This window comes from Oncorhynchus nerka, linkage group LG2 (genome assembly GCF_034236695.1).
Source record: "Oncorhynchus nerka isolate Pitt River linkage group LG2, Oner_Uvic_2.0, whole genome shotgun sequence".
Lineage (NCBI taxonomy): Eukaryota > Metazoa > Chordata > Actinopteri > Salmoniformes > Salmonidae > Oncorhynchus > Oncorhynchus nerka.
Window position 1 is genome coordinate 31,691,344 of NC_088397.1, and position 15,829 is coordinate 31,707,172.

At 41.8% G+C, this 15,829-nt stretch overlaps 1 protein-coding gene across 1 annotated transcript; it reads left to right on the plus strand.

The window, feature by feature from the left end:
* The first annotated feature begins 2,289 nt into the window (after positions 1-2,289).
* On the plus strand, positions 2,290-10,592 carry LOC115134325 (T-cell-specific surface glycoprotein CD28-like). The gene is made up of 4 exons (XM_029668167.2): positions 2,290-2,718; positions 6,218-6,574; positions 7,305-7,444; positions 9,189-10,592. Exons 1-4 carry the CDS (start codon positions 2,640-2,642, stop codon positions 9,309-9,311), a joined length of 699 nt encoding a protein of 232 aa, XP_029524027.2. The 5' UTR covers positions 2,290-2,639; the 3' UTR covers positions 9,312-10,592.
* The last annotated feature ends 5,237 nt before the right edge of the window (positions 10,593-15,829 follow it).

The window sequence follows — 15,829 nt, forward strand, 5'->3', positions numbered from 1 at the left end:
TATATGTAAATCATATAATTCAATAATTACAGTCTGATGTAATATGATCTTCCGGGAATCTATTGAGAATGGACTCTTGAAGTTGTGGGCAGCATACCCCCCAAACAACAACAAAAAATACAAAATGAATGTTCATCTCTCATATCCTCATGCATACTGTAGTCAACGTGCACACACACATTTACATTACATTTACATTTAAGTCATTTAGCAGACGCTCTTATCCAGAGCGACTTACAAATTGGTGCATTCACCTTATCACACACACACAGGTTAAGCTTATAGACACAGGGACACCCTCGGTGATATGTAGTACGCGTGTGGCGTAGCTAGAGGAAGACCCTGGTGAATGGGTCTCACGTGACACAGTGGTTTCCAAATACCAGGGGACTTTACATCCCATTCTCTCGCTGAGAGCCACTGTGATTGTCATGTATGGGTCAAAATAAGTGACTGTCCTACATTGAAACTGAATTACAAATCCCTGCTTGTGCTTTAAGACATGACCTTGATGCAAGGTACATCTCTCTATTTTTAACTAAGGAGCACACTGTGTTAACTTGTGTAACTCGGTGGATAAGGAAACGATAGTGAAAAAAACTGCTGCAATGACTAAAAAATATTTTTAAAACACCTAGCATCATTTCCTGTTTAAGGTTTCCTTGGAGGTTGTTTTTTGTGTGCAATTGTGCACTTTTGTATGCACAAGAGGCACTGCTCCTTAATGTTGCACACCTTGCAGTTTCTATATAGTTAGGGCAAACACTGCAGCAGACTACGAGGGCTGTACAGGTTTCGTGTCACAACGTAATAGTGACTATGTTCCAAATGGAAACCTTTTCTCTTTATAGTGCACTACTTTCGCCCAGGGTGGGCACTATAGGGAATAGGGTGCCACTTGGAACGTATTCCACATAAAGGTCTGAGGTTAACACAAGCTTAGGAGATTTTTAGGTGTTTTGTTCTACGAGATAATATCAGTCAGTTATCATGAATTATAAAGCCTTGTGCTGTATGTGCTTTTTTACATTTTATGACATAAATGCTTCAAAATGACCAAGATTATCTCATAGAACAAAACGTATAAGATCTCCTAAGCCTGTGTTTACCACAGACCTTATTTTTCGGCATTTACCCAAAAACTCCATACATTTTCCTATAGGCTTTGTTCAAAAAACCATGAATGAGTTAGTGCCTACAAAAAAACTTTTTCTTTAAACCCACCATTAATATTGCTTTCAATGCCGGACGCCCAGTTGCTATAGTGTAGCAGAGCCGTTACGATGATCATGAAAGACTCATCCGCAGCTCGTCAGCCTTGATATGACTGACAGTCACGTGCGAGTGTGTGTTTGTTCTGGGGGAAATTCTGGGTTTGGTGTTCATGTAGTCACTCTGAGAAGACTCCTCTCTTTAGTCTGAGTTGACTATATTTTCAGACAAATGTAATAATGATTCATGTCCTGTGGGGCCCAGTCGGGAGAGCATGATGCTCTCTTTGGATAAAAGTGTCTGCTAAATGGCACATACTTGATTATTATTTTATAAAGATGTAAATGTAGAGAGTGTCTGGGGTGAGCTACAGTAGGTGTGTGTGTGGGGGTAAAGTCTACACCTGTTGTATTCGGCGCATGTGACAAATCAAATTTGACTTGTGTATGTTTGCCTATCGCTGCAGTGAGATTTAAAAAGGAGACCAGTAAATCTCCCTGCTCTCCCCAAACAAACTATATGCCTCTCAATTTCTAATTAAGGTATCTACCTGTATGATGTGAAGTGACTCTGGATAATGACACTCACTGGAAAGTGTACTCAAAAATCGAATAAAAAAAACAGGAAATGTTGGCCTACACATTCGCCACAACGTGGTGTATGGTTATATTATTTGGTGCATTACACGTCTGTGATAATATAAGTGCAACATTGTTAGTTTACCTGACTGACTGTTGCAGGAGACAGTCACAACCACAGACCAAACCCCCGTTTGTGCGATGGTTGTCACTGACAGGTGCTAGGTAGGCCTATGTAACAACCGCGTGATGTGAGTAACTCTGCCTGAGACTTGAACACTTGCATTATGCTCTAGCTCAGCAGGCTAACACAGTCTTGGTGCCGTGGCCCAGGTGGGTCTCTGGGAGTTCTACCAGAAGCGGTGAAATATGATATGGAGCGAGTCTATATGACAGTCCCCAGATAAGAGGGGGAAATCAAACATATGACTAATGCGATACGAGGTTCCGAGCCCTAACACACAGAGAAGTATCAAATTCAAAGGGCATCAAAAGTCAAACACCGGTTGAGGCCAGAAACTTTGTGAAGTTCAGAGTGCACTGCCACAGAGTGCGGATGTTTTTTTTACTGAAGAGTCCGTCACCCTGTTAGATGTGCAGCAGAGAGAGTTGCGTACAGTCGACGAGGGCCAGATTGTTGTTCACAGTGACAGGTGACAGGGAAGGATGTTATGAGATGCACGCTGCCATCGTGTGACGAGCATGTGTTGTATGTTTAGGTAGAGCAGAGCAGTCACTGTCTCGTTCTGGTTGGCATACAGTGTCTTGTCACATTTACCCTGATTGTCGTGCACTGTTAAGGGAGATCAGGGGAGCTTCAGTTTCACCACAAAACTGAGAACTTTCAAGATGAACGTTTACTGGATACCCACGATCCTCCTCTCCCTCTCCAGTGCTGCCAACATGATAAGCTCAAACAACTGTAAAGGTAAGATCTGAGCCTGTTTAATAGCTCACGCTCTACAATAGTTATGACTGAAAACACGATGTATAATGTATAAGTACCATCTATCCAGATGTAATGTATAACAAATTACTTTATTATTGCTATGTAACTATTGTGAAAAAAAGTGCCATGTATGTAAAAATGTGTGTAGAATGTATATGTAACAACAAAACAAAAAGCTGGGGGGAGATATGGGACAAAAATTGAAAAAAGATCTGGGCAAGTCCAGGATGGTGTAACGCATGTAGAAAAGGGAATCGTTTCAGCTCAAAATTATTACATTTGTCTGAATGTTTCACCATTGGACTTTGTCATTAACGTTCATCTATATTCTCAGTATCAACAAATGTCACCTCAGGCATGATCCATAGCACGACCAGAACATTTTGATAACAAGAACAAAAGGTTGCCCAATCAAAGGGTTGCAGATCATTTAAGATTTCAATGCTCACCAAGCTGCATGGTTTTATCAGGTGGGGATGCTAGTTGCAGTGGTTTGAATTCCTCCAGCACATTACTCAAAGGAGTGCAGTTAAACCCCAATTACAAATGTGGATATGCTTCAACATCTAGACTGCAGCTATATTATGAATAGAATAAGCAGGTTTATATAATGCATTGAAGTTGTTGTTTCCTCGTTGTGATAGGACTTGCAGAAAGGAAACGGCAGGGGTGGGGGTGATAAGGATTCAACTAAGTGACTCACATGTTCTCGTCCACACAGTTACGGGACTGCTTCTCTTTTTGGAATCTCAGGCCACAACACTTGTTTTGGAGCATGTTCAATGTGTGGGTTAAAATACTGTGAAATGATGCATACGAATAGTCCAAATTTGAGAGGGTAAAAAGGCTAGGTATAAGCCTCAGAAGCCATTTCCTGTGTGTGTGTGTGTGTGTGTGTGTGTGTGTGTGTGTGTGTGTGTGTGTGTGTGTGTGTGTGTGTGTGTGTGTGTGTGTGTGTGTGTGTGTGTGTGTTTGTGTGTGTGTGTGTGTGTGTGTGTGTGTGTGTGTGTGTGTGTGAGTGAAAGAGTGCACTGCACATGTGATGGAAGAATGCACTGTGCGTGCAGAGGGTTGCAATTCCACTGAATTGGGGATAGTTTAACCAAAATATGCCACAAGACCTAGAGTTGCCTTATGTGTATCCCACACAAAAAAGTTTCACTGTTTTAAGCTAACTTTTTAGAAGAATTTAAGCAAAATGCCAGGGCTTTAACTTCCCATGGACAATTTCCGGAAAAATACCAGAAATTTACCGGAAAGCTTCCGACCCTCTGCAACCCTAGTGTGTGTGCACACGTTTTACTATACTTGTGAGTACCAAAAGTCCTCAAAAATTCAGATAATTTTTTAAAGGTCCTCACTTGTTAAAAAGCTATTTTAGACTTAGGGGTTAGGTTCAGGGTTTGGGTTAGAATTAAGGTTAGGTTTAGAATTGGGGTTAGGGTTTGGAGTTAGGGGTTAAGGTTATGGAAAATAGGATTTTGAATGGGAATCAATTGTTAGTCCCCCAAAAGTCCTCACAAGTATAGCAATACAGTCACCCCTTGGCATTTTTCCTATTTTGTTGCCTTACAACCTGGAATTAAAATTGATTTTGTTTTGGTGTGACGCAAACAAGAAATAAGACGACAACCTGAAAACTTGAGCGTGCATAACTACTCACCCCTCCAAAGGCAATACTTTGTAGAGCCACCTTTTGCAGCAATTACAGCTGCAAGTCTCGTGGGGTATGTCTCTATAAGCTTGCACATCTAGCCACTGGGAGGCCCATTCTCCAAGGCGAAACTGCTCCAGCTCCTTCAAGTTGGATGGCTTCCACTGGTGTACAGCAATCTTTAAGTCATACCACAGATTCTGAATTGGATTGAGGTCTGGGCTTTGACTAGGCCATTTCAAGACATTTAAATGCTTCCCCTTAAACCACTTAAGTGTTGCTTTAGCAGTATACTTAGGTTCATTGTCCTGCTGGAAGGTGAACCTCAGTCCCAGTCTCAAATCTCTGGAAGACTGAAACAGGTTTCCCTCAAGAATTTCCCTGTATTTTGCACCCTCAATCATTCCTTCAATTCTGACCAGTTTCCCAGTCCCCGCTGATGAAAAACATCCCCACAGCATGATGCTGCCACCACCATGCTTCAAGGTGGGGATGGTGTTCTCGGAATGATGAGAGGTGTTGGGTTTGCGGCAGACATAGCATTTTCCTTGATGGCCAAAAAGATAGTATCATCATAGTCTCATCTGACCAGAGTACCTTCTACCATATGTTTGGAGAGTCTCCCACATGCCTTTTGGCGAACACCATACGTGTTTGCTTATTTTGTCTATAAGCAATGGCTTTTTTTTGGCCACTCTACTATAAAGCCCGCTCTGTGGAGTGTACGGCTTAAAGTGATCCTATGGACAGATACTCCAGTCTCCGCTGTGGAGCTTTGCAGCTCCTTCAGGGTTATCTTTGGTCTCTTTGTTGCCTCTCTAATTAATGCCCTCCTTGCCTGGTCCATGAGTTTTGGTGGGCGGCCCTCTCTTGGCAGGTTTGCTGTGGTGCCATATTCTTTCCATTTTTTAATCATGGATTTAATGTTGCTCTGTGGGATGTTCAAAGTTTCGGATATTTTTTTATAACCCAACCCTGATCTGTACTTCTCCACAACTTTGTCCCTGACCTGTTTGGAGAGCTCCTTGGTCGTCAAGCTGCCGCTTGCTTGGTGGTGCCCCTTGCTTAGTGGTGTTGCAAACACTGGGTCCTTTCAGAAGAGGTGTATATATACTCAGATCATGTGACACTTAGATTGCAAACGAATTGTTTGACTTCTGAAGGTAATTGGTTGCACCAGATCTTATTTAGGGGCTTCATAGCAAAGGGGGTGAATACATATATACGCACCACTTTTTGAAATATTTTGAATTGTTTTAAACAAGTCCTTTTTAAATTTCATTTCACCAATTTGGACTATTTTGTGTATGTCCATTGCATGAAATCCAAATAAAAATCCATTTAAATTACAGATTGTAATGCAACAAAATAGGAAAAACGCCAAGGTGGATTAATAATTTTGCAAGGCACTGTATCTAGCTGTTTATGTGTGTGTGTTCAAGATCAAAGAGACAAGCAATTTGGCAAAGGACAGGAGTGGAACGCTCGCTAAAAAGACTTGTAACCAGAGTGGGTTTCTACTAGCCTGGTCCCAGATCTGTTGACAATGACTCAGATGCTGTCATTGTCAAGCTGAAAAGTCTGGTCTCACAGTAATCTGTTTGGCATGACAATTCCATAAGGACTTGGCAAGAGAGCTGAAATAGACTGGCACCAAGGCTAGGTTTACACATCATTGCACTCACCAAATCTTGCTGTGTCAGATCAGTGATTTCTTCAAGGAAAGAAGGAGGGAAATATTAAAACAGGGTCCTTGTCTACTTCCCTCTGATATAACGTGCACAACTGACTGCCTCTATTTGACTTTTGACCTTCCCTCACCAGCCAAGCTCAGAACGTTCTATGTGGTCCGTGTGTCTGTCAACGGCATTGCATCGGTCAGATGCCCCAACCTGACAGGCAAGGACCAGGAGGAGATGAGATTCCACCTATACCTGGGCTTGGTCGAGGTTGGCAACCACACTCACGACAGTGCTCACAACCACAACTCCACAGAGACCGTGAGTCCTGTTGGGGAGGGTCTGGGGCTGAGGGTGAACGAACAGGACCATACGGTCAGTTTTGTCCTCTCTGGAATGACCACGGAGCGCGCTGGAGTCTATACCTGTGAGGGGTACCCCATGTACCCACCTCCCATTGAGAAAGTACCAGACGAGCCTCAGACCTTGGTCCTGGTTGAAGGTATGTTTACTTCAAAAGGAACTGATCTATACAAGCACACACAAATACGCATGCATGCATGCACAGTAGTTCAAAATGCTATATCTTGATTTATAGGACTATACACTGAATGTACAAAACATTAGGAACACCTGCTCTTCCATGACATAGACTGACCAGGTGAATGGTATGATCCCTTATTGATGTCACCTGTTAAATCCACTTCAAACAGTGTAGATGAAGGGGAGGAGACAGGTTAAAGAAGGAATTGAGATATAGATTGTGCATATTTGCCATTCAGAGGGTGAATGGGCAACACAAAGATTTAAGTGCCTTTGAATGGAGTATGGTAGCAGGTGCCACCGGTTTGAGTGTGTCAAGAACTGCAACGCTGCTGCGTTTTTCATGCTCAACAGTTTCCTGCGTGTATGAAGAATGGCCCACCACCCAAATGTCATTCAAATAACTTGACACAACTGTGGGAAGGCTGTTCTGAGGGCGAAAGGGTTTGCAACTCACTATTAGGAAGGCGTTCCTAATGTTTTGTGCACTCAGTGTATATTCTAATGATGTACTTTTGCTTAAAGACCAAACTGGCTAGTTTACTGGACCTAGATAAGCCTATTTCTTTTACTTAAAATGCACTTTCAGTGGAAAAACTAAAGTAGCCAAGGAGTAGACTTAATCTGGATCTGTAAAACTACTCCTTGAAGTTTAAAACTCACATCTCTCTCTCTGATTGGTTGGTCAGCATACCAGTGCCAGGCAGGGAAGACTGTGGGATGTGTAGGCCCTAGAGTGCATGGTGTCCCTGTTTGGGCATGGGTGCTGGGATTCTGGGTCACCACCATCTATGGCCTGGTTGTCACAGTCATCGCCTTTGTCATCTGGGTGAGTGACATCTTGCTTCCTTTACTCAAAGAGAGGGTAACTTGCCTGACATCCATGAGGTGCTGTGATGAAAACACATAAGTAATCTCTCAAGCCTTGGCATAAATTCAATGCACAATTAACTATTTGGTCCAACAATGCAATAAAGTGTACAGTACCAGTCAAAAGTTGAGACATCTACCAATTCAGTTTTTTAAAAACTATTTTCAACATTGTAGAATAATAGTGAAAACATCAAAACTATGAGATAATAAGAATCATATAGTAACTAAAATAAGTTTTAAACAAATCAAAATATATTTTATATTTGACATTCTTCAAAGTAGCCACTCTTTGCCTTGATGACAGCTTTACACACTCTTGGCATTCTCTCAACCAGCTTCACCTGGAATGCTTTTCCACCAGTCTTGAAGAAGTTCCCACATAGGCTGAGCACTTGTTAGCTGCTTTTCCTTCACTCTGCGGTCCAACTCATCCCAAACCATCTCTGTTGGGATAAGGTTGGGTGATTGTGGAGGCCAGGTCATCTGATGCAGCACTCCATTACTCTCCTTGGTCAAATAGCCCTTACACAGCCTGGAGGTGTGTTTTGGGTCATTGTCCTGTTGAAAAATAAATGATAGTGGGACTAAATGCAAACCAGATGGGATGGTGTATCGCTGCAGAAGTCTGTGGTAGCCATGCTGGTTAAGTGTGCCTTGAATTCTAAATAAATCACTGACAGTGTCACCAGCAAAGCACCCTCACACCACCTCCTCCGTGCTTCACAGTTGGAACCACACATGCGGAGATCATCCGTTGACCTACTCTATATCTCACAAATACACAGCGGTTGGAACTAAAAATGTCAAATTTGGACTAATCAGACCAAGGTCTAATGTCCATTGCTCATGTTTCTTGGCCCAAACAAGTCTCTTCTTATTATTGGTGTCCTTTAGTAGTGGTTTCTTTGCAGCAATTCGGCCATGAAGGCCTGATTCACACAGTCTCCTCTGAACAGATGTTGAGATGTGTCTGTTACTTGAACTCTCTGAAACATTTATTTGGGCTGCAATCTGAGGTGCAGTTAACTCTAATGAACTTACCCTCTGCAGCAGAGGTAACTCCAGGTCTTCCTTTCCTGTAGCGGTCCACATGAGAGCCAGTTTCATCATAGCGCTTGATGGTTTTTGCGACTGCACTTGAAGAAACTTTCAAAGTACTTGACATTTTCTGTATTGACTGACCTTCTTGTCTTAAAAGTAATGATGGACTGACATTTCGCTTATTTGAGCTGTTCTTGCCATAATATGGACTTGGTCTTTTTACAAAAAGGGCTATTTTCTGTATACCACCCCTACCTTGTCACAACACAACTGAGTCGCTGAAACGCAGGAAAGAAATTCCACAAAATAACTTTTAACAAGGCACACCTGTTAATTGAAATGCATTCCAGGTGACTACTGCATGAATCTGGTTGAGAGAATGCCAAGCATGTGCAAAGCTGTCATCAAGTCAAAGGGTGGCTACTTTGGTTAGTACATGATTCCATATGTGTTATTTCATAGTTTGTACAATAATAGTGAAGACATCAATGTAGAAGATAAATAAAAACAATTGAATGAGTAGGTGTGTCCAAACTTTTGACTGGTACTTTATTTATTGAAAACATAAATGATGCATGGAGACAGTTGTACACAACTACATACATATACACAGCTCAACCTACTCACTCTCCACCTCTTTCTGTGAATTTGATCCTCAGCTCAGACTGAGGAGAGTGGAGTGTTCCCAGAGTGACTACATGAACATCAAACCCATAGCTCCACTCAGGGGGCACAGGAAGAAGCAGGGGGTCCAGCATCCAATCCGAATGGGACGATACTGATCACTGTCATCCTCAGATCAGACATCCTCATACAAAAGTAACACGAGTTGAGCCTTTATTGGCCCTTGAGAGCTGACTGGGGAAACAGACCAAGTTCTTGATGGAAACATGAAAGCTAGCTCTTCAAATGACGAGGTGCACATCTAATTGTGCATCTGATTGCGTGTAAATAAAGATTTGAGTTATCTTATAAATGTTTATCAAATAATTATAGTCTGATGTAATATGATCTTCTGGGAAACTATGGAGAATGGACTCTTGATGTTGTGGGCAGTATACTATATAAAACAATATCCCCTTGCATACTGAACGAACACACACGCCCACACACACAATTGGGTTAAGCGTACAGCCACAGGGATATCATATTTGATTTGTAGTGGGTATGTAGTGAAGAGGAAGACCCTAGCTCTGTGGTGAATGGGTCATACAGGAAACAGTGGTTTCCGAATTTGAGGGGACTGAACCACATTTTCACACACTCTCTCCGAGAGGCACTGATTGTCATGCATGTTCCATTGAAACTGGCACACTGAACTACAGTAACAAAGTATTCCCATTACAAATCACTGCTTGTCCTTGTAATGGGAATACTTTGTTACTGTAGTTAAGTAGTTTTTTTTAAATCAAATCAAGCTGGTGCTTCAAATCGAGCATTCCCAAGCTACAGGCCTCTTAACTGTTTCAGTGTATTGCAATATTTTAGTTTGAACCATTGTTTACAGATTTGTATAGAACATCTTACAACTCGTCCTTTGAAGGATAACTTAAGTAACTCAGCCACAAGGAAATGTTGAAATACAAAAAACTGCTGTAATGACTAAAATGAAAAAAACATACCTAGCATAATTTCCTGTCTACTGTGTCCTTGGAGGCTTGTTTTTTGTGCCATTGTGCACTAGAGTATGCATAAGAGGGACGGCACCTTGATGTTGCACACCTTGCAGTTTCTATGTAGTTAGGGCAAACACATTAAACCAGCAGACTATGAGGACTGCACAGGTTTCATGTCACAATGAAACAGTAGCTACATCCCAAATGGAACCCTGTTCGCTTTATAGTGCACTACTTTTACATTATGTATTACACATACTGTATGCATTCCTGCATTCGTGAAGGATTCAGACCCCTTGACTTTTTCCAAATGTTGTTACGTTACAGCCTTTTTCTAAAATGTATTAAATTGTTTTTTTCTCCTCATCAATCTACACACAATACCTTGTACCTGAGTTGAGACATTTTTGCAAATGTATAAAAAAATAAACTGAAAGTCAAATCAAATCCACTTGTATTTGTCACATACATGTGCAGTAATATCTAACAATTTCACAACGATACACACAAATCTAAAGTAAAGGAATGGAATTAAGAATAAAATAAATATTTGGGTGAGCAATGTCAGAGTGGCATAGACTAAGATACAGTAGAATAGGATAGAATACAGTATATACATATGAGTATGAGTAATGCAAAATATTTAAACATGAATAAAGTGACTCGTGTTCCATTATTAAAGTGGCCAGTGATTCCATGTCTATGTATATAGGGCAGCAGCCTCTAAAGTGCCAGTATTCTAACAGTATTTAACTGTCTGATGGCCTTGAGAGAGAAGCTGTTTTTCAGTACCATCTTGTACTGACTTCGCCTTCTGGATGATAGCGGGGTGCCCAGTGATGCTTGGGCTGACCGCACCACCCTCTCGAGAGCCCTGCGGTTGCGGGTGGTGCAGTTGCCGTACCAGCCGGTGATACAGCTCGACAAGATGCTCTCAATTGTGCATTTTTAAAAGTTTGTGAGGGTTTTAGGTGCCAAGTCAAATTTCTTCAGCCTTCACACTGTCTGTGTGGGTGTACCATTTCAGTTTGTCAGTGATGTGTATGACAAAAACTTGAAGCTTTCCAGCTTCTCCACTGCAGTCCTGTTGATGTGGATAGGGGGGTTCTCCCTCTGCTGTTTCCTGAAGTCCACAATCAGCTCCTTTCTTTTGTTGACGTTGGATGAGAGATTATTTTCCTGGCACCACACTCCCAAGGCCTCACCTCCTCCCTGTTAGGCTGTCTCGTCATTGTTGGTTATCAGGTTATCATGGTTATCAAACCTACTACTGTTTGTGTCGTTTGCAAACTTGATGATTAAGTAGATGTGCGTGGCCACGCAGTCATGGGTGAACAGGGAGTACAGGAGGGGGCTGAGCACACATGCTTGTGAGACCCCAGTGTTGAGAATCAGCAAAGTGGAGGTGATTTGTCCTGCCTTCACCACCTGGGGGCGGCCCATCAGGAAGTCCAGTACCCAGTTGCACAGGGCGGGGTTCAGACCCAGGGCCTTAAGTTTAAGGATGATCTTGGAGGGTACTATGGAGTTGAATGCTGAGCTTCAGTCAATGAACAGCATTCTTAAATAAATATTCCTCTTATCCAGATGGGATAGGACAGTGTGATGGCATCGTCTGTGAATCTATTGGGGCGGTAAGCAAATTGAAGTGGGTCTAGGGTGTCAGGTAAGGTAGAGGGGATATGATCCTTGACTAGTCTCTCAAATCACTTCATGATGACAGAAGTGAGTGCTACAGGGTGATAGTCATTTAGTTCAGTTAGCTTTGTTTTCTTGGGTACAGGGACAATGGTGAACATCTTGAAGCATGTGGGGACAGTAGACTGGGGTAGGGAGAGATTGAATATGTTCGTAAACACTCTAGCCAGCTTGTCTGCGCATGCTCTGAAGAAGCGGCTAGGGATGCCATCCGTTTGGGCCGGCAAGGCTTGCAAGAGTTGACACACTGTTGTGGAAATTCTTGAACAGGGACACTCGGAGTCACTTAGTGAGTGACTTAGACTCTCTCATAGGGAGGGTGACATGTTAGATGCCAATATAACGCAGAGACTAAATCGAGTGGCCTGCCTCCAAGAAGTGGGCCGCAACTGGATAAGTTACGTTTTTACACCTAATGGTGCTACGATGCTCTGAGATACGTACTTTCCATCCAGTAGGGGCGCAAATATACATTGTTCAGGAATATCATGGGCTGGTAAATCAGAGTGTACCAATTGGTCTCTGAGATTTCTGCCCAAGGGAAGGTCCGAAAACACATTACTGAGACTATCATCGGATTTTAGAATGCGCCAATGTTTGTGAACAATTCCCTTAATTTGTTCAGAACGCTTTGAATAGTGGGTTGAAATCTCAGAGACCAATTGGTACACTCTGATTTACCACCCCCAAATATTCCTGAACAACGTCTATTTGCGCCCCTACTGGATGGAAATTACAAATATAATGGCTGTGCTCAATGCAATGGCACTTATAAATGTAGATCCTTCAAAACACCTATAAACAGGGAAATCGATCCCAATCAAAGGTCTTATTACGTGCTCCACTAAGGCAGTTATTTATCTTATAACTTGTCCTTGTGGGTAAAACAAAGCGCGAATTAAAAGTACGTATCTCAGAGCATCGTAGCACCATTAAGTGTAAAAACTTTACTTACCCAGTTGCGGCCCACATCTTGGAGGCAGGCCACTCGATTTCGTCTCTGCGTTATATTGGCATCGAACATGTCACCCTCCCTAGGAGAGGGGGTGACCTTGATAATTTATTTTTAAAACGAGAGGCTGCCTGGATCTTTAATTTAAAGACCCATGCTCCCTTCGGTCTCAACGTAGACTTTGATCTGAAGCCATTCTTGTGATTATTGTGACTTTGCCATTGTAATTGTTTGTAAGCTTGTGTAGTCAAATGAATTTATGATTGTATGCTATCCATTTGTTGTTTGTACGCTGTTCTTTGTATGCCATTTTAATATTTGATAATTAACCAATGATATTAGGCCACTCTTGGCCATGATTAGAGACACCTGTGTCTTTTGACACTACATAAACGAGTCATCCCGCAGTATTTGTGATTAAACCCTGATAATGACATTTTTGCATCTGAGCTCCTAGAGTGTGCGGCTCTCTTTTATTTTCAAGTTTTCTACTCCGCTAGCCAGCACCTCGCCTAAATAGGTGTGCATTTCTTTTTCTTCTAGATAAGGCTACCAATTCATCACATCAGTATTGTTCTCAAGTGCAAACATTCTATATGACCACTGCCCTGTTTTTGTTAATCATGTCACATGACTTGGATTTTAACCTTTATTTGAAACCTTTTCCAGAAATGAGAATTAGATCAAAAATTTATTTGGGAATAAAGTAACAAAACGTGTATAAAGTTAAGGGGTCTGAATACACACTATGTACATAAGCACAGCACCAGTCAAAGGTTTGGGCACATATTCTCATTCAAAGGTTTTTCTATATTTTTGACATTGTACAATAATAGTGAATTACATCAAAACTATGAAATAACACATGTGGAATCATGTACTAACCAAACAAAGTGTTAAACAAATCATTTTAGATTCTTCAAAGTAGCCACCCTTTGCCTTGACGACAGCTGTGCACACACTCGGCATTCTTTCAACAATCTTTATCACAGTCACCTGGAATGCATTTCAATTAGGTGTGACTTGTTAAGTTAATTTGTGGAATTTCTTTCCTTCTTAATGCATTTGAGCCAATCAGATGTGTTCTGACAAGGTAAGGGTAGTATACAGAAGATAGCCCAATTTGGTAGAAGACCAAGTCCATATTACAGCAAGAAGAGCTCAAATAAGCAAAGAGAAATGACAGTCCATCATTACTTGAAGACATGAAGGTCAGTCAATCGAGAAAATGTCAAGAACGTTGAAAGTTCCTTCAAGTATATAGTTGCAAAAACCATCAAGTGCTATGATGAAATTGGCTCTCATGAGGACCGCCACAGGAAAGGAAGACCAAGAGTTACCTATGCTGCAGAGGATATGTTCATTCGAGTTATCGGCACATCAGATTGCAGCCCAAATAAATGCTTCAGAGAGTTCAAGTAACAGACACATCTCAACATTCACGCTGTCTCCTCAGAATAGTTAATCAGGCCTTTGTGGTTTAATTGCTGCAAAGAAACCACTACTAAAAGACACCAATAAGAAGAAGAGACTTGCTTGGGCCAAGAAACTCAAGCAATGGACTGGTGGAAATCAAATTTGGACTCATCAGACCAAAGGACAGAGATTTTTGGTTGCAACTGCCGTGTCTTTGTGACTCAGAGTAGGTGAACGGATGATCTCTGCATACAGTGCCTTGCGAAAGTATTCGGCCCCCTTGAACTTTGCGACCTGTTGCCACATTTCAGGCTTCAAACATAAAGATATAAAACTGTATTTTTTTTGGGAAGAATCAACAACAAGTGGGACACAATCATGAAGTGGAACGACATTTGTTGGATATTTCAAACTTTTTTAACAAATCAACAAAGCTCGAGCTCAGTGAGGTTGGATGGAGAGCATTTGTGAACAGCAGTTTTCAGTTCTTTCCACAGATTCTCGTTTGGATTCAGGTCTGGACTTTGACTTGGCCATTCTAACACCTGGATATGTTTATTTTTGAACCATTCCATTGTAGATTTTGCTTTATGTTTTGGATCATTGTCTTGTTGGAAGACAAATCTCCGTCCCAGTCTCAGGTCTTTTGCAGACTCCATCAGGTTTTCTTCCAAAATGGTCCTGTATTTGGCTCCATCCATCTTCCCATCAATTTTAACCATCTTCCCTGTCCCTGCTGAAGAAAAGCAAGCCCAAACCATGATGCTGCCACCATGTTTGACAGTGGGGATGATGTGTTCAGGGTGATGAGCTGTGTTGCTTTTACGCCAAACATAACGTTTTGCATTGTTGCCAAAAAGTTCCATGTTGGTTTCATCTGACCAGAGCACCTTCTTCCACATGTTTGGTGTGTCTCCCAGGTGGCTTGTGGCAAACTTTAAACAACACTGTTTATGGATATCTTTAAGAAATGGCTTTCATCTTGCCACTCTTCCATAAAGGCCAGATTTGTGCAATATACGACTGATTGTTGTCCTATGGACAGAGTCTCCCACCTCAGCTGTAGATCTATGCAGTTCATCCAGAGTGATCATGGGCCTCTTGGCTGCATCTCTGATCAGTCTTCTCCTTGTATGAGCTGAAAGTTTAGAGGGACGGCCAGGTCTTGGTAGAATGGCAGTGGTCTGATACTCCTTCCATTTCAATATTATCGCTTGCACAGTGCTCCTTGGGATGTTTAAAGCTTGGGAAATCTTTTTGTATCCAAATCCGGCTTTAAACTTCTTCACAACAGTATCTCGGACCTGCCTGGTGTGTTCCTTGTTCTTCATGATGCTCTCTGCGCTTTTAACGGACCTCTGAGACTATCACAGTGCAGGTGCATTTATACGGAGACTTGATTACACACAGGTGGATTGTATTTATCATCATTAGTCATTTAGGTCAACATTGGATCATTCAGAGATCCTCACTGAACTTCTGGAGAGAGTTTGCTGCACTGAAAGTAAAGGGGGCTGAATAATTTTGCACGCCCAATTTTTCAGTTTTTGATTTGTTAAAAAAGTTTGAAATATCCAATAAATGTCGTTCCACTTCATGATTGTGTCCCACTTGTTGA